Source organism: Barbatula barbatula (assembly GCF_947034865.1).
Source record: "Barbatula barbatula genome assembly, chromosome: 14".
NCBI classification, from domain to species: Eukaryota; Metazoa; Chordata; class Actinopteri; order Cypriniformes; family Nemacheilidae; genus Barbatula; species Barbatula barbatula.
This window is the reverse complement of record NC_136777.1, coordinates 12992028-13011295: the sequence shown is the minus strand read 5'-3', so window position 1 is coordinate 13011295 and position 19268 is coordinate 12992028. Positions and strand designations below refer to the sequence as shown.

The window sequence follows — 19268 nt, the reverse complement described above, 5'->3', positions numbered from 1 at the left end:
CACTTTATAAATAAATGATGAGCTGTTCTTCAAGCCTGATTACTTCCTACTTTTACCCCAGCACTGCGCCCCCATCCCAACCATGCTTTAATGGAAAAATGTGACCGAGTTGACCCAGTATTGGCCCATGAGGAGAGCTGAAATGTCTGGCATAACATTCTATATTAAGTTGGTTCGTAAAACGTGTGCGGATATTTACTGTTTTGTTATAAGGTTAGCTTCAGCTCTTGCCCATATTATCAGAGCTATCGTAACTCCCTCACAAATGATTAACTTTACTAAACAAAATCATCAACCTTGTTTTTACAGACGCTGCAATGCATTTCCAAGTGCTACTATTTATGCCTTAAAGGTCCAGTGTGTAATTTTTGGAGGATCTACTGACAGAAATGCAATATAATAAACATAAATATATCTTCAGAGGACCTTACATAATGAAGGGTTATATTTGTATCATCTTGGAATGAGCTATTTTTATCTCCATACACCGTGGTCCTCTTGCATTGAATTCACCATTTTGTTTCTACAGTAGCCCTAGACAGACAAACTGCTCTATAGGTTGCATTTTGTAAATACATTATCTCTTTCGGCAAAGACGTTTACAAAATATTTGTCCTTTGAGAACCACCTTACTGCTTCGAAAGGGAAGGAGGAGGGGTGGAGTGAGTCTTTGGTTGTAATTCGCAACCTCACCACTAGATGCCGCTACATTTTTTACACTGGACCTTTAAAGGTATGTAATCTATTTTTGCATTAAAATATCCAAAACCACTTGCACAGTGATAATATTTTGTGATGTTGTGTAGGCCACCTACTTACATTCCCAAACTTTTCCAGCAATATTTTAATCCAGAGTAATTGGCTATTTTAACCAGCGTATGGGTCCATCTTTGCATAAAGAAATTACATATTGTGCCTTAAATGTGTCTGAAAAATTTGTCAGTCACTTTTGAATATGGAAAGCAAGTTTCATTTTGTCAGTAAAATGAATAAACAGAATATAACCAAATATAAAGGATTTAAAATAAATTTAAGCAGATGTTCACATTTTTGTTCCTATCTTGTATAAACATTTGCAGAAATATTTCCTTTTTATATCATTTTTTCTTTTGTTCTTAGGAATATGTTTGACCAATGTAAACAAAATAATTGTCTATGTTCTCGACATCACTTTCCATCCTTATGCTAGTCTTTTGTAACACACTGTAAAAATATTATTTTGGGTTAACTTAAAGTAACCTGCCTTAAATGTTTTAGTTCATTCAACTTAAAGTTCATAAGTTAACTAATGAATACCTAACGGGTATTAGCTGGCTTATCTAAAACATTTTTCCTTTTTAAAATGACAGAAATGCAATAAATAGATCATCTTAAATGTAAAGCAAGATTAATTTAAACTTAACACTGTCATGAAAGCTAACTCTTCATTTCTCACTGCACGTGGGCTAAATTTAGCTTTATTTTTCTGTCTTGTTCATTCTCTTCCCCTCATGTAAATAATCGAGTTACAATTCAAGTTTAAGTGCATTTGTGAATACTGCTATAACCTTTTGTAGACATACCTCCGTAAATCACAAAAATTACAAAATAAATCATCCAAAAAGAACTAATTGACACTTACACTGGTTTTGTGGGGTTTCTTTGGATCTGCAGGGAAAACCAGTCTTTTTTTCTATTTTATAAGTACTGTGTCAGTCACCCAGTTTGCCATTGAGCTTTTTTTAAAGCACGTCAGGGCTTTCCTGATAACATCCGTGCACAAAACTGAACGCACAGACCTGCAGATCAAACATATACAGGCCTTTTGTAACCACCTTTACATTTTGCTGTTTATTTCAAGGCATTGTATGATTATTTGGAGCCGTCATTTATATTGCAAAAATATTTACAAAAGATATTGTTTACACTTCTGTTCAAACCAGCATTTAATACTCTGTTAAAGCACACTGATCTTGATTTTCAAATGTAGGCAGTCCGTTCAGTTTATTCATATAAAACATGTGAAAAAATCCAACAACCAATCTCTACCCTCACTCAGTTTAGTTTAGTGACCAGAAAGGTTTTCCTGCACGCCTACAATCACAGACAGGAAGTTTTTTAGCATGTTTAGCAGACACCAATCTTCTTGAACATGCTTACATTTTTTTTGAATGTGTGCTTGAATGCAGGAAGTAATGTTATCCGACAGGAAGCAGAATCCAGAAGTGCTTCAGATGCATAAAATGGACATTCTTTGTTAAGAGCTCATGCTTGGTGGAACCTCCAAAAGACTTTGTTTTCTTAACCCGTTCTGATTTTCTGTATTGATCGTCTTCAACCTACTGTAAATTAATCAAATATATTAATACATAGTTGTAAACAAAACAAAAAACAATCTGGCCTGATAGGAATGTAACACATCTAACCCTAGTCTCACAGTTCCAAAATCTCAAGGTGGTGCCCCACCCTCATTTTACGATTCCTTTTTTATAACAACAATCCCCGTCTACCATTATAAACTATAAGATGTTTAACAGCAATGTGAAAAGGAACATTTACCACATCATTTAAATGATTCCAGATACCCTAAAGACAGGAAGTGGGAAGGTGAAAGAAGCTCACTCCTTTCTTACAAGTGATCATTATCTGCTCGGGTCAGCAGCCTCTGCAATTACCCAAAATCTGTTTGTAATTTATAAAAAAACTTGGTTGGGTCCCGCCTGCACATTTCTCAGAGAAAGATTTCCTTATCTTTCTTTACACAGGGACAGACGGGTTTTAAAATGCTTAAGCTGGAAGATATCTGTGTTTCGAAAGCCTCGAGGCTTGCGTTACATGATGAAAAAGTGCCAAAACGTTTAACTCTTAACTGTGATGTTCATGAACCTGATTTAACCAAAAAAAATCATGCAAAACAGTTCTGCGCATGAAGTGTTATCAGAGGTAAACCAGAGATACACAGCAGAGGAAGGTTAACTGGTGACGTAAGGTTTAGTGGAAGATTGCCCGTACAATCCATAGAAGTCAGGATGCCTGTGGCTTTGTGAGGCGTCGATCCAGTCGTGCATGGAGAGGCCCTGGAGGGGCTGGGACATCGAGGGCGTGGAAGGCAAGGGGTGCGAGTACTCCTGTGTCCAAGGGAAAGATCCAGAGCGCGGGTAAGGAGGGTGGCCACGGTGGTTCGATATGGAAGGTACGCTAGAGCAGTAGCAATTGTCCATGGTGCACATGAGAATTTTGCGGCCGCCGTATTGCGGCAGCATGGCCTGCTGGGAAGAGCTGGCATTGGGATAGTCGGCCGGAGTGAAAACGGAGCTGGAATGATGGACAGACTGAGCTCCGCTGCTACTGCTGAGGCCTACGATGTGCTGGGTGGAGCTACAGGGAGCCATGGGTAGCTGGGAGGGCGGCCCATCGGCAGGGCTGGAACCTTGACCCAGGAACTGCTGTTTGCTCATGGGGCCGGATGAGGACTCCAGTAGGCCGGAGCTGCTTTCAGGAAAGGCCGTGGAGTGTTTGCGTTTCTCACTGCCGGAGTTATTTGCAGTGGAGGGGTGGACAGAAACGCTCTGGAGGAAGTGTGAAGGGGTGGTAAAGGGTGCTGGAAACAAAGAAACCCAGTTAACACAGTTAAAGAGATCAAAGTGGTTTAAAATAAAGTCGGTGGTTCTTGTCTAACAGTACCAAAAATGACCCGTTTTTTCCTTGCATAGAAAATTGTTGGCATCTGTGTTATCTGACTAGCCTCACTGACAGATACATTTATGCATAAATCAAATCATTTTCTCCTCCCCTTTAGAAACTGACAGCCTTATTTATTTAGCTTACCTGACTATGCACCATTAAATGGTTAGCGACACTATACAATTTGAGACTTACCTTCCAGTAATTTTCTCAAGTTCTTCTCCTTCTTCGAGACTTCAGAAAGGAATATTTTGGAATTAAGATGCCCCACCTTGTAAGGAGGCAGGACATTCCCCGAGCACGACTGTGATCTGCAGAAATACCATTTGAGAGATTATATCCATAAACACGGTTTAGTGATAGATTGGTATAGATTTCCACTTAACAACACTTTGTCTGATGAATGACTTACCTATCCATTAGTATTTTCACTGGTTTTGTGTTCTGCAATGTAAAACAAAACAGAACATTAATCTCGCTGCATTCTAAAGCTCCTGCTTGACTGCCTCTTTGTCTGTAAACGCAGAAAAATCTGCAAGCGCTGATGTGCTGATAGCAGCCGCACACTGACCAGAAGCATTTCTCACAGGTATGGCCACATTCACGTCGGGCGAGCGCAGTAGATTTATAGCAAAAGTGAGGGAGTGTGAGTTAAAGGAAATATTAGTGGGAGAAACAAGCTCACCTTCATAATGTTAATATTCTCTGCCTTGTCGAACACGACTTGGACGGAGCTGAGCAGTTTCTTAGCCTCTTGACGGCGTTCGTTGAGCTGCAGGGTTTGGGATGAATTCTCCTGGCAGTATTTCGAGTGTGCTTTATCCAGCACCTCTAGAGTTCTACCCAGGTCGTCTTCTAAGAGCTGGTGCATTTTGTGATACTGCGCACGCACCTCCTCCTTCAGCTGCCGTACCTTATCCTGCACAACAAACACATGAGCATAAACACACAGATCTGCTGTAAACAAACTAAATGGCACCAAAGAACAAGATGCTTTTTATGGTGAGGCTGAACGTTAAAGCTCTGTTGAAAAGCTGTGTTTGTAAGATTTAAGAATCATGGTATACTTTTACAAGGCCATATGGAACCACACAGCATTTTAGAAAAGCTTGTGTACTTTGGTTTTGCTCATAGATGTAACACTCATCAAGTGAGCATGAGGTCTGGAAATGTCACGTACACGAGTTACTTTTGTTTAGAAACTTTTTCCCACCAACATGATGCAAAATACATTGGGATAAAAGTGGCTATTATACAAAGATATGTTCTTTAATTATTAGGATTATTATATACTTGAAGTGGTTAAAATATACAGCCAAATTTTTCCTTTAATAAGCATTTCGAGATGTATTGTGATCATTTCAGTCCAGTGTCTGTTACATTTCAACAAAATCAAACCTCAGGACTGACCTAAAGTCACCCAACAGCAAATGTCAAAGACTGACAGCATGACAAAACTGTGATGAAAATCAAGGTTTTCACATCCTTTTTCCTAAATACATGTATTACATTACTGTTGTATTGCTTAAAAGTGAATATGAACTTGTTTTCTTTGCAGTATTTGAGGTCTGAAACAATACAGAGCATATTTCCTGCAAACACATCCATATAAAAGTAAGTTTTATTTGAAATTTGGGAGAAATATTATTCACATAATGATATTTTTTTATTTTAAACAAATAACTATAAATAGTCAATTCTGAGAAACTGAAAATAATGTAGAAATGGTCTCTTATTTTTCTGCGGCTGTATATTTGTGTTTTGAGTCACTATAAAAATGTTTTACTTTGGCAAAAATTTACATAAGTGTTCCTCATATACACATTTAACTATTTGTGACTTTTGCCAAAACATAGAATAAATTTCTATAAAACATCAAAAGATTTGTTGATATTTTATTGTATTTACTGTATGAATTTGTAATATGAATCTGTATAAAGAAACAATAAAGAATAAAGCATAAAGAACAATGTCTCATTGATATTGCATTATTTCGCAGTATCAATTATATTTCCAATACATTTACACAAAGATCCACACTTCCAATGTCACACCAAAAAAAGCCTCTTACACATTTATCATCTGCAGAAGAGGGTGGTGGGGGTATCACAGACACACAGACAGAGAGACATTGACACGCATGTGTGTTTTCATACCTCCACGAGTAGTTTGTCAGACTCCAACTTATACAGCTGCTCCTCGATGTCTTTTACTCGATCGTCAATACGATCCTGCTGCTTCATTAACATATGCTGCAAAAAAGCAAAACAGACGGATCAAACCTTTTGTATTGCCCCACATATCTGAAATATGCCAAGCACACAGACCGTCTCTGGGATCAAGAACTACCAGAACTGCAGTATTTGAAAGAAACCACGATAAGCAAAAGTCAAGCCTCAAAAAGAGCTGACGTACAACCCAGGCTATCGAAAACAACCCGTTCTCCGTCTACTCTACAGTGTGACCCCGAACACCCCCTGGGCTGCCTCGGCATCTCTATGACAACAGATTCTAAAAACCTTATTACTGCAAATGAGGAAAACAAAACATGTGAGCAATGAGACTAATTCATCAGAATCACTCTTAAAGCGCACACGCGTTCGCCGTCTGATTCTGCCTGCTATTAGGTGTCTGGACAGGTTTTAAATTGGATTCAGACGAAGCCACTAACCCCAGAGCTCCCATCCCCCATCCAAATCAAAGCCTGACAGTGTGCTCAAGCTTTTATAATCCCCTTTATTTCACGTGCCCACAAAAATCACTGCGACCGAGCGCACACGTCCACAGGATGCTAAATAACAAGCCAGTTTAGCATTAATCGCATAACCGCCTATAAGCCCCGCCATAGGTTGATTGCGAACGCAGCTATAACAATAAAGCGCATTGTGAATGCCCAAGTGTGCGCATTAATAAGTGTGGAAATTTGAAGCGAACAGAGGGAGAGGGGGGCAAGGAAGTCGCTCATTTTGCTCACTATCTCTCTCTTTGTGTGTGCCGTCGGCTTCCAGAGTCAATGACAGATTGTCACGTTATCCCGGCGCAGCGACAGGCATGTGCATGAGAGTGCTGCGGGGTCGCTGCTTTTATAGGCCGCATGAGAGAAGACGCATTCTTGGGGCCTCCAGCAACCGGGCCTCTGCAAACAAACACCGACAGAGTTCACAGATCGTCATGGAAACCACGGTGACACCGACAGTGTTGGGAAGTAAAAGTCTCATTTGTTCCGTCTAAAGAGATATAGATTCTAGTTACAATGAGCTATGAGGTTGGTGTATGAGGATTATACTTCTGTAGAGGACACCCGTCGGGGTGATTTCAATGCCTTTTTTTATATCTGTAGTCGGTTGTGTAATTCCTGGTGAAATATTACCCACAATCCCAAAGGAAGCCTCACCTAACGGAGTAGGAGTTGTTACAATAGAAAGTGGAGTCATTGCAAGCTGACTCAACAGTGACTGTTTGTGAATGATGTTATGGTCTGGTTTGGTCAAAAATCATATCGATCTTAGATCGCTTTACTTGAAATGCCTGGGTGATTCTCACCAAATCTTGGTTTCAAGATGTCAAACATGATTTGCTTAAAAACAGTCGCATCAAAACATTATTTAAAATATATACTTCTCTCAAAGTATGACATGTTCAAAAGCATTAGTTTAAAAACATTTACATTCAAACCAAATTTTGAAAAGGCCTTAAAAATTCTCATTACCGCAACCATTAAAATCCCATAGCATGTTTCGCTAAAAATAGGTAAAACCGTTTTTTTAAATTTGGAAAACTACCTGTTTCGGTGATGAGAATAAAAGAAGGTGTGACAAGAGAAAACCTGGTAGCCATTTGAATGGTACAGGCCGATGTGTTTCTTCAAATTAAATCACACGCAAAGATATTTACATTAGGTTTATATGTAAACATTGATGAAAACATCAGTCACAGACACTTCTTTCTTCCACTATTTATTCGTTTTTATTATACATTTATATTCTCTCAATTGTTTTGTCATTTGAGAACATCTAGTAGGACACCCGATTGTTTTCTTTCAGATGTTTTAATAAATAACAACTAATAATGCACTCGGGGTGCGTTACGGTAATGAGAATTTCAGTAGAAAAAGCAAGAAAACAAATCATTAATTCCTAAAAGTATGCTTCGTCCAAGGCAAAGAACACAATTATGTTTATTTTTATAATTATGTTATATTTTTTGTGTTACAGAATTATATGTTTTATAATTAAAATCTTTACTGCCATGATGTTTTAGTGGTTTTGTGAAAGTGACACATCTGTTGAATAAATGGAAAAATACTTCTGAAATACCAGTGAAGTGCTCGACAAAACCCACTTTCAATATCATAATTTAAGGATGATTATATCAAAATGATATCAAAACTGTTTTAATCATGTTATTAAAGAACGAGTTAAACGTTTTGGGCAGACTTTGCTTTTACTGTGTATACCATTTGAAACAAACAGTGTGAGGGAATTATATTCTAAAACAAGATGCAGGAATATAGTATCAGTTATTTATTACTCATGGTTACAGGAAACTCTATATCTTCAGTCTAACAATGGCCAAAGCCTTTAGAAAGACACTAGCAGGAACTCTTTGTGCAGTCAAACGATAACATTTGTATTTCTATATATTTTACAATTGTGATATAATTGTTATATATATATTTTATAATTGCTAAATAGATGAATACATCCACGTACTATACATCTGTGCAACTGCTTCCCGTTTAGAAACATGCAGATGTGCAGATACACAATCAATCGCTTTTAATTCTGAGCACGGAAGGTTGTGTCTAAAGAGCTACAGAATCTTCTACAGACAAACTAAATGTCTCTATGATAAATAAAAGATATTTAATTGCAGTGAAGGAGCCTAATGATAGCAAGGCTTTGGTTTCTGTGGGGTAGCGTGAGGGGCGTGTGTGAATTTCACAGCTAAATGCTGGATGGAGTTGATTTATTTCTGCAGTTGTAAGATCAAAACAACCTACATACATTCAGAGCAAAAACAAAAGGTCAGGCATCCTTGCACTTATGTGTGAAATATACGAGCTGCAATCACAGTGATAATTTACAGTTCGCTTATAAATGGAACAAACCTCACATGTTCCTCAAAGTATTCATTCATAACCACAGATGAAAAATGTCAATAATTTTTTAATGAATGGTGCGTGATTTCCTTAACCGCTTGCGAGTATAGTTCAGAAAAGCTCCTGTATAAACCTGTACAATATAATGCAGGCCTATAACACTCAACCCTAAATTTCAATGGCTTTATATACAGCCACAGACACATATAAGAGACCATTACAGATTTTAATTTTAATCAGCATTTCTAGATGTATTGTGGTCATTCCAGTGTCTGTTGAATTTCAACTAAATCAAACCTCAGGAGTGACAAAGTCATACAACAGCAATGTGAAAGACTGACTGCATCAGAACTGTGATAAAAATCAAGGTTATCAAATAAAAAGTATTTGAACTTTTTCAAAATATTGTTGTTTTATTGCTTAAAAGTGAATATGAACTTCTTGTCTTTGCATCTTTGATGTTACTTTGACCTGTTTTTCCAGTTTTCATTTTCGGCAAATGAAAATAGAAACAACATATTTTAGGTTTGCGAGAAATATTGTTAGCTACCTACAAATAGTTAGTAAAGAAAACAGAAAATGTTGTATTGGTCTCTTAATTTTCCCACTGAATTTCCACTACTTTTGACACTCACTGCAGGAGCAGAGAGAAGAATCACATCTTCTCTCAAATTGGCTGTCGCTCCCAAAAATCGCTCCTCATTCGCATAACGTTGGTACTCCGGGGTAAGAGCATTGCGTTAACAACGCAAGGTTGTGGGTTCGATCCCAGGGGATTGCAGATACCTATGTAAAATGTATAGGATAATGCCATGTAAGTCGCTTTGGATAAAAGCGTCTGCCAAATGCCTAAATATAAATGTAAAGTTAAACATTTCTCAACTTTGTTGTGTCTCTAGAAACACCCCATCCGGTCGCCAACAGTTGCTACTGTCGCCAGAAGTCGTCAGCTTCATTTAAATGAATGGGATTGTGCCACTTGTCCGGGAGAAGTTAATGTTTTGTATAGGCAATTGACAGAGAGTTTTACTTGGCCGACAGGACACTCAGGGCTGTACAGTGCGACATATATGTAGAATGATGCATTGGACACAGCAGCATGTTTGTGTGAATTGCGTTTGTCGTGGTTTGCAATATTCAATGGTACAACATACCACACAAGTGATGGTCGAGGTTCTGCTGTGTCTGCACTGTATGAGGATATAAAACACACTTGATCTCCAGAGTTGCTCTGGAAGTTTATTTTAGGAGCATTTTACTGTTTGAGTGAAGCTATCGTCAAACACACAAAACCTCAAGCGTCTTCCCGACGACCCATCAAAATAAAAGTCTGGTTAACTCGAACACTGATACGACCAAAATACTGTAGTGTGCTATAGTTATAATTGTAGTAAATTGATAAACTGTGGTAAACACTATAATGTGATGTACTACACGTGCATGTTTTTTAATGACAACAGACGTTTTATTGTGCTACAGCTGTTTGTCTTGTCGTGTTAGTGGCAATCGCGTCGCCCGATTTGCGTCATTCGCATCGCCTGCAGCGATTTCGCATCTTTGCATTGACTTTGTATGCAATTTATTCACACAAAGCGCTTAGTGCGCATTTGGTGTGAGCCTTGCATAAGAAAGAACTGAACAGATCTGATTATCTTATGTGATGCATTAAACATAAAAACAGCACTGCACACAGCAATATAAAGCAATGCAGCATGATACTATACAAACCGCTCCCGCACAATCTTGTCATGCCTTCATCTGCACTGGTTCTGTCCAGCTGAATATCACAAAGGACGTTGTCAGAACACGCTTACATGATAAGTGTGCATGTGACAGCTTGAGCTTGCTTCTCTTTCCATCCTCCTTTTTGTCATACTGGACATTCTCCAACACTTCACCCAGGGTTTGATTTTGCAGAACACTTTCCTGATACGTTTCAAATGATTACAGACATTCTTGTAATCCTGCACAGAACCAAAAGTTCGAACAAAGGTCGCTTTCATTAATAATATGACTGCGATTCCAAACATCTGAAGTCATGCAGCTATAGTGAACATTTCCCAAGGCCGACTGCAGGAGTCATCTAACGCTGTCTGGACTTGCCTGCGTGCAGTGGCGTGATAAGAATGGCCTCTCAAATTATTCAGTGACACCACAATCAATTTGAGTCACTATAAAGCAAAATATCGAGGACAATTATATTTAGAACGATCCAGTCCAATTGCAAGCATGACTAAACTGCAGAAAATGGTCAGATTTGGGGGCAAAGCCCAGCACTCACGCATGACACCACAATGCTCAAGTCCTATATTTAAAAAAATGCAGTAGATGGTAAAAGCCCTATTATGAATTGTTTAAGTCAGTAGGGCCCATAAAAGTAAACAAGCTCATTCATGCAGAAACACATGGTCTGGCCCATTTCTGCACTATTCCATGCCATTTTCGAGTACAAGTAGAGAGGTAAGAGTAATAAAGAATGCAAAAAGTACCCGATGACCCCAAAAAGCACAGTGTGGCATGTCAAGACACTTAATGTGCTCAATACTATCATCATTTACTCACGCTCATGTCATTCCAAACCTGTATGAGTTTATTTCTATTGCAAAACACAGTTGAAGATATTTTAAAGAATGTCGGTAAACAAACAACATTGGACATCATTGACTTCCACTGTAAGGAGACAGAAACATATTTCAAAATATCTTTTGTGTTTCACATATGAGTCACATACAGGTTTTGAATGACACGAGGGTGAATAAATTCTGCAGCATTTTAATGTTATAGGATGAACTATCCTACCTACATATTTAGAGGTGAGGGGTTATCCCCTCAGAAAAAAATATAGAAAAACTTCTGCAAAAAGAATAGGTGAATGGTTCCCATCATCCAATATCATTTAAAAACATTCGGGCAATCGTATAATTCATTTGGTAAAGACTAGAAGGGATACAGCTACCTCCACTGGGCATGAGCACTTCAATACCGCATCATTTTTGTCACGCTGACATTTTTGTTATTGTTTTTAATTATTGTAACTAACGTTAGGTTAAGGGTTGGTTAAATGTAGGCGTTAGCTAATTTGACATTTTGCCACAACCGTTTAGCGAACATGCTCCAGCTACCAGCTAGCTGTTTTAGCCTTAAAGGAACAGTTCACCCAAAAAGGAAAATTCTGTCGCCAATTACTTCCAAATCTGTATACATTTCTTTGTTTTGTTTAACAGAGCGAAAGATAATTGGAAGAACGATTGTAACCAAACAGTGTTTGGCCACCATTGACTACCATAGTACGAAAAGTGACAAATGTTTTGCCTTCCTACATTTATCAAAATATCTTCTTACAATGGCAGTCAATGGTGATACAAGCATTTTTACAAGTATATGTCCAAATATCTTTCTTTGTGTTCTTTAGAACAGAGACATTTTAATTAATAATATGTAATGATGAGGATTGACAGTGTAATGCGATCGCTTTCCTCTCACATATCTAATTTAAGCCGTTGTTTTATGATTTAAAAATATGATTTCAGGAAATCACGAAGCCATTGTGAATATGTAAAACACAGCAGACTTCACATGCATGTTTTAATGGTATTCAACTATTCAGACAGATGGTATACATTTTCGGGTGGGTGCATATTCTCTTAAAAGTTGGGAGCTCCAGTGCTACCCATAGATATATTACTACCAAGGATTTAAAGTTAATTTTGAGCTTTTTCTCTATTTATTTGCTAAAATATTATGTATGCAAGTTAACTTTGCGTGCAATTCAGTTGTTAAAGAAGTATTAACTGTGCAGTTATGATATGTGAACGGGATTGTTTACATTGTTTAGTTACAAATTGTTTGCGAAATCTGCACAGTCAATAGGTTCTGTATTTTGACTGCAACTGTCATGCATCCTGATTCCTTCACTTCATCATGAGTGCAACCTCTTTATAAACAAATTTTGGCATTTTTCTACAATATTCACTCACGATGAAAGTATAAAAGGGCATTTTGAGTCAATCAACTGCAGTATTTCCTCTATCAATCGGTATAAAATGTGGTCAAAAATACCGTCATGTACCAGAAACCGGTATAAATCTGGAAAACAGCCGCCCAGCACTAATGGCCACACACAAAGTGTACAGCACATCATTTAAACCACCACACAAACACTTTGAGCCACTCTTCCTGAGTCTCAACCATACCCTCTTCCTACTGCAGCAGCACAAAATAGGTGGGAAAGATAAAACAAGAAGAGGGGAAAGAAACAGAAGGGTAATCCTTCATAGGATCTGCCATGATGTCATTCGTGCTAACAGAAGGCAGATTATTGGGGACAGAGGAGAGGAGGAAGTGAGGTCACACCCTTCCGGTGTCTGCCTGGAACCAGCGTCCTATTCCTGAACAAATGGGCAGGCAGTTTTACTGTGGGACTACTTGAGTCACACTCTCTAAATGTATGCACTTGCGAAAGAAAGAACAGAGGGATGTGTGTGTCTTTCAACGGCAGCTGTGGGCCCTGCATCCACTCCCCCCTCCCTTTAACAGACACTTGGCTGCCTTAGGAGCCATGACACATTGGCCATCTAAAAAGCATTCCTCCACGCATCCAGAAGTTATCCCTGCCAGCTCACCTCACAAAAGCTCATTATTCTTTGGGAGGCAGCTGAAGGAACAGCGTGTATTTTCACTCCTACACTGCAAAATGTCCAAGCTAATATTGTCATTAACATATCTTTCACGGTTTAATTGATAGGTAGAAGCAAAGAATTGAGGAGCTTTTAATAAGCACCTTTGAGGATCAGGAGTTGAAATGTTCTCTCTTATAAAGTGAAAACGTGCTGTTGTTAACCATCAATGCTCTTTCATTATGATATCTGGAAGCCTTCAATCCTTTTCTTTAAAGAGTAAATATACCTTGATTTTGAAGGTCCTATTTTGGTTTATGTAGTGTCCAAAAACCAGTTTACGTACATACAAGGCGTAAAAACATTTATTTGTTCTAATAGGCAGTTTTTCTTACCTTACTTGACTGACTCTCAAATGATTCGTTTGGCAAATTATCCATCTAATCCCCTCCTTTCCACCAGCCTACTCTTATCAGATTAGTCAGATGGTATAGTCTGATGTGATTGGTCTACCGCGAATGAGGCTCATGTGCTACAGTTTTTGGGGGAGAAGAGTGAAGTTGTCATGGGCAGACCTAGCAAAACGTAGGCAGGGACTTTATGTATTGACATTAATCCGCGGCGGTTCGCGAATCGGACTAGGGCACAACTCGTTGGAGTAACTCCGAGTGGAATCCCTTTTTTCCAAGCCAATAACTTTGTATTTCATTCACCTTCAGCTTCACTTTGCAGACTGCGTACATTCACACACGGCAACATTACATACTGCATGACATGTCATTTACATGATCGCGTAATATCTTTAATTCTTTTTTTATTTGTGATCATTTACACATCACTCTTGTTAGTAAATGCTTATCAGACGAGACAAGAGCTTGATGTTAACGAAACTGAAAAATGTTATGACAAATCAATGTAAACATCTATAAAGCACACAGAACAAGCTTTTATTTGTTATGCACTACTCTCAAAAGCCTGTTTTATGGATACTCCGATAGGTTGTTTGCACATGGAAGAAGTGCCGATGGACTGCAGGATGTGACTTTCTGTTTAAATTGACCAAACCATGAAAGGTGTTTTATTGTGTAGCAAAAGATTATGTTCATAATGTTCAGAAAGAGAGCTATAAGTGGCTTGTAAACCTGAATCTGCGGTTGGGATGAGCCGAGCCGGATGACTTTCTAAAATGCTTAACAAGGTTTAACGTACTTAAACAACGACCAGGCGAGCACATATTTACATTTACATTTAGTAATTTAGCAGACGCTTTTATCCAAAGCGACTTACAGATGAGGAAACATTGGAAGCAATTATAACAACATAATATTCTTAAGAACCTTGTCATCAACACTAGCTGCAAAGATCGAGTGATAAAAGTCTTCATAAAGTGATACATCTCACGTTCCGAAACAACAACCACATAAAAAAGTATTTCTATAAAACCTTAATTGTAATAAACACTAGCTACTGTTGAAAGAACAATCACTTATTCCAGGGATAAGAATAGTCTTAAGTTAAACTTGTTCTTCATTAAATTACATTATAAATAAACCACGTAACTTGGCTCAAGGCAGCGACGAACTGAGAACAAAACGTTTCAGTCATCATGTTTATGTTTAATATCAGTGATACACAAATGTATTTATACAGATTTGCCGGGGTTGTTGTTTTGGTACGTTAAGCTGTTTGATACATTAAGCTGTTTGATAATGGACTTCAATGTGGAAGAAACGCTTCACATGAGAATTTTCACTTTATCGATTGAAAGGAAAAGTTCATCTCCAAAACATAATTGTTTGATTTTTTACTCGCCCACATGATGTTCAGCATGTTTTAAGACCTCCTGGCATCTTCGGAACAAATAAAGATATTTTAGGTGACATCCGAGACATTTCCAGGACTACGCATAGACATCATGGTTATAGTTTTTGTCAAGGTCCATAAAAGTGCTAAAGACTTCGTTAAATTAAGAATGCGCAAGCGTCGAAGTGCTCTCTGGAACACGCACCATATAGTGACAAAGGTATTTTTTCGTTGCTTTAAAATAAAATTAAATTGAGCCACTATGAGCGGATGGACCAATTTAACAATGTCTTTTGGTACTTTTCTGGAACTTGACAACAACTATAACCAGTCATTAAGGAGAAAATATCTTTATTTTTTCTTCTGAAGACGCCAGGAGGTCTTATAACAAGTTGAACGTCATGTGGGCGAGTAAAAAGTAGGACTGATTTAGGTATTGTAGGTATCAAAAGTAGGTATTGATTTTGAGATAAACTTTTCATTCAATAAGGGCTTGTTCTTTTAACGGAAGCTAGTATTTATTACAAGTAACTAAGGGTTGACAGAAATTTGGGCTTACCTGGTTGTTATTCAGGTCGTTTAACATTGGTACTTTGAGTTTGTGACAGTGAATTTCTATAGAGGAAAATCACTTGTTGACCATACGTGTCATAAAAACCACGTGATTGCAAACGACCTATATTCCTGTCTACTATTTGACAATGTCACAGGAAAGCAGAAAATAAGCGTAGGTGGAGTTTATCAGATTTTTCAAACCAAGCTCTCTGTAGAGTCTAGAGATCCTCTGTCGGGTCACAAACACATGTGAACTTCTCTACATAGACTTTACTTGTAACCTTAGAAACGCTGAAAATGTTTCGCCTTTCCGGTGAGTCAACGAACTGATTCCACCGATGAGTTTTTTGTAAGAAGTCACAGAAGTCTTTTGTTGCTGAAGTTATTGAGCAAAACACTGTTGTCTAATATTACGACAACCTATAAATGTACAAAGGACAATTTACATTTACAAAAATAAAGTAATCTAGTCACTGTTAACTAGAAATCAAACAAATGCTGATATGTGGCATTGTGAAGTGTTGACTGTCTCTTTACCTGGCGGTACATTTGGCTGGGACGGCATTGTCTAGGGATGATGACACAATAATGCTGTACTTGCAGCATTCAACTATTAAAAGGAAGTTCACAGATATAAAAAGTTCCCTCCCATCCTCATTGCTAGAACTTTCTCTTGATATTGAGGTGTTTACTGTAATGAAATCTCCAACTGCTGTCTGGTATACGTTTGATATTTTCATGTATTGTTATTGAAAAGCCTCGGACTATGGTCCAAGTACTGGTTGACAGAAAAAGAGCCATATCAGTCAGTGAAATATCTGGTAGGACTGTTAATCTTACATTTTAACTTCACATTCATGCTAATAAGAAACAACCAACAGAATTTCAAAACTTCTAGTGACGTCTATCATTTTTGTGTTGAACCTGCTCAGTATAAGCACTTGTTCTCTCATATCTGCAGGTGGGGAATTAAAGGTCAGAATTCATAATAGTCAAACACAATGTATCAGTTCTGCAATCTCTGCATCACACGTTTGTGTTTGTGAATGAAGATGTCTGCGGGTGAAAAGCATGCAGCGGGGGGAAACTACAGCAGAAAATCAAGTTTGATCTGCATGCTCCTACGGAAGAAAAAGACAGATAACATGCCATAAAAATGTCCAGCGTACACCCGGTTTTGCAAAGTAATTGGTAGGTAAGAATATAATTTAGCTCATTTCACATGGCTAATAAACAGTCCATGTTCTCATCTTCCAGGTTAGGTCACTCGCATCATACTCCTGTTGTCATCAGATTGACAGGGTTATATTCAAGTGAGATTCGACTTAAAGACTCACCCTGATATCATTGCGTCGTACTTCCACGTCGCAAACTGCGTGGCCGTGGTTAGGTGCACATCTGGAGAAGCAGCAATATTGGCAGACGGCCACCTGTTCCACATCGCAATGATAGAGTCTGTATTCATCATGGTGCGGACAGCTCCAGGCCCTCACCTCCTCGACCGCCACTAGTAAATGGCCAGGAGCCGGACAGGGTTGTTGGAGATGTGTCTGAATATGAGACTGGCAACACGGTGCGTTACAACGAAGACACACTTTCTGAGCTGGAATAGGAGGTCCTCGCCTACACAGTATGCAATGCAACACCGCCGGAGTTTTCTCGACGTTCAGCGCGTTGAACTTCTCCACGATGTTATTCAGTTTGATGTTTTTCTCCAGATTGGGTTTCTGGTTGTACGCGTGGTTGCACTCCGGGCAGCGCACGTTGGCCGTGTCCTTCGCCCAGGCCTCGCTGATGCAGCCCCGGCAGAAGTTGTGTTTGCAGGGCAGCTGCACAGGCTCCACGAACACATGCAGACATATGGGACAAATGAGTTCCTCCTCTAAACAGTTCCTCCAGTTCTCCGCCATCTCGGCCATTTGATCTGACATCTGAACGGCTGAAAAATGAAACACCCAGTTCTAGCAGCGTCCCGTCATTCTCGTGATCCCATCCGTGACTCCAGTTGTTAAATCAGATGATAAAAACGCATAAACGCACAGATGGTCCTGAGAAACAGCTGTTGATCAGACCCAAACATGCCAAGTGAGCGTCTCTGCTTCTGGCGAAGTTGTCGGCAATGAAATACCGCACCCGAGCGAGAAAGGGGAATCTTGCGTTGCAATACGATTGCGTGTTTATTGCACTTATGTGTAGGTTCAGCTTGGCCTTTATGCTGAATATAGTTTCCCAAATACGAAACAAACTACAATCTTGTCGATTTACACCGAGCGCAAACGTAGCACGGGCGAGAAGTTTCCACGCAATTTATTTGGATTTAAAATGATCGCAACACGATAAAACAATAACATGATGACACCGAGACCATTCGCTCAAATATCATTCAACTGGCCTTGTGGTCAACGTCTGCTGCATAGTAATCGCGTTGCTAATAGAAACCACCATTCACCACCAGGATGAGAGGAGTTGTATCATAATCAAAATGCGTATCGTCATTTCCGAAGTTTAAAACAGGAAAAGGGTGACGCCATGAAGTTCAACGAAGACGTCCTTTCGCAAGCGCTACAGTCATTACCTAAAGACGTCGATCACGTATTTGATTTGTGCCCTGCTGGAATTATTACAGCTTTTTTGAACGCTACGCACGGAAAGTAGACCCGAGCCTCCGTGTTGCTCTCGTGTCGATGGGATTTCGTTTCCTTTGAACTATACGAGAGGCACCCGGTAAACGTCTAAACAGATTACGCCGAAAGACTACTTTGAATGAACGTACAATTCACGCGCACGTTATGTACGTCAATATTTGTTGTAGCATAAAAAACAAAGAGCGGAGATGTTATCTTAAAGCTATTCTCTCGCTATCTGTGCTGGTTAAACATTAAGGAATGATCCAAAACCCTCTCCATGTTTCGCCCGATGTTTACTTGACCGCACTTATTACCGGAGACGTTTTCATTTTTAGTACCTGATGTCACGTATTTTATTTTGATCAAGCTAACTCGCTTAAAATATTCATGTATTAACGGCAGATACCTTTCTTGCTCTTAAAGGAGACGATATCGTTTGGCCCTTGTTATCGCTCATCAGCCATCTTGTTTTCCTGTTAAACGCGAATTAAAAACGACGTATTTATTGACTTTTCTTCTCATTTGTACGGACCGTATATAACGTTAGATGGTTCGCGCAAAATCAAAAAGATACAAACAATTCAGCGAAAATCCACGTACACTGCGTGCTGTTAGTCCTTATTGAAAACAGATGCGTATTCCAATTTGCGTCTGTTATTATTTATGATTTTTTTCCTCTTTCGAGCGAATCCTAGATGAGAGGAATGCAGGCACAAGACTGCAACTCAGGATACAGTTCACATACTCCCCCTTCCCTAATCACGTGATCCCCTCAGATTCGATAGATAAACTGGGAGGAGTTAATGAGCGGGGCGGGGCTTCTTTAAAGGGAAACACCTCTTGCGTTCCGTCACTCCGTTCGTCTAACGTGGTTGTACAGATCGGATCCTTCCAGCTAAAAAA

The 19268-nt window shown here is 39.0% G+C and overlaps 1 protein-coding gene across 1 annotated transcript; it reads right to left on the bottom strand.

The window, feature by feature from the left end:
* Positions 1 to 1442: 1442 nt before the first annotated feature.
* On the bottom strand, positions 1443 to 19137 carry trim8a (tripartite motif containing 8a). The gene is made up of 6 exons (XM_079473499.1): positions 17076 to 19137; positions 5820 to 5915; positions 4349 to 4582; positions 4076 to 4107; positions 3859 to 3974; positions 1443 to 3580 (listed from the first exon to the last, which is right to left on the bottom strand). Exons 1-6 carry the CDS (start codon positions 17667 to 17669, stop codon positions 2952 to 2954), a joined length of 1701 nt encoding a protein of 566 aa, XP_079329625.1. The 5' UTR covers positions 17670 to 19137; the 3' UTR covers positions 1443 to 2951.
* Positions 19138 to 19268: the final 131 nt, after the last annotated feature.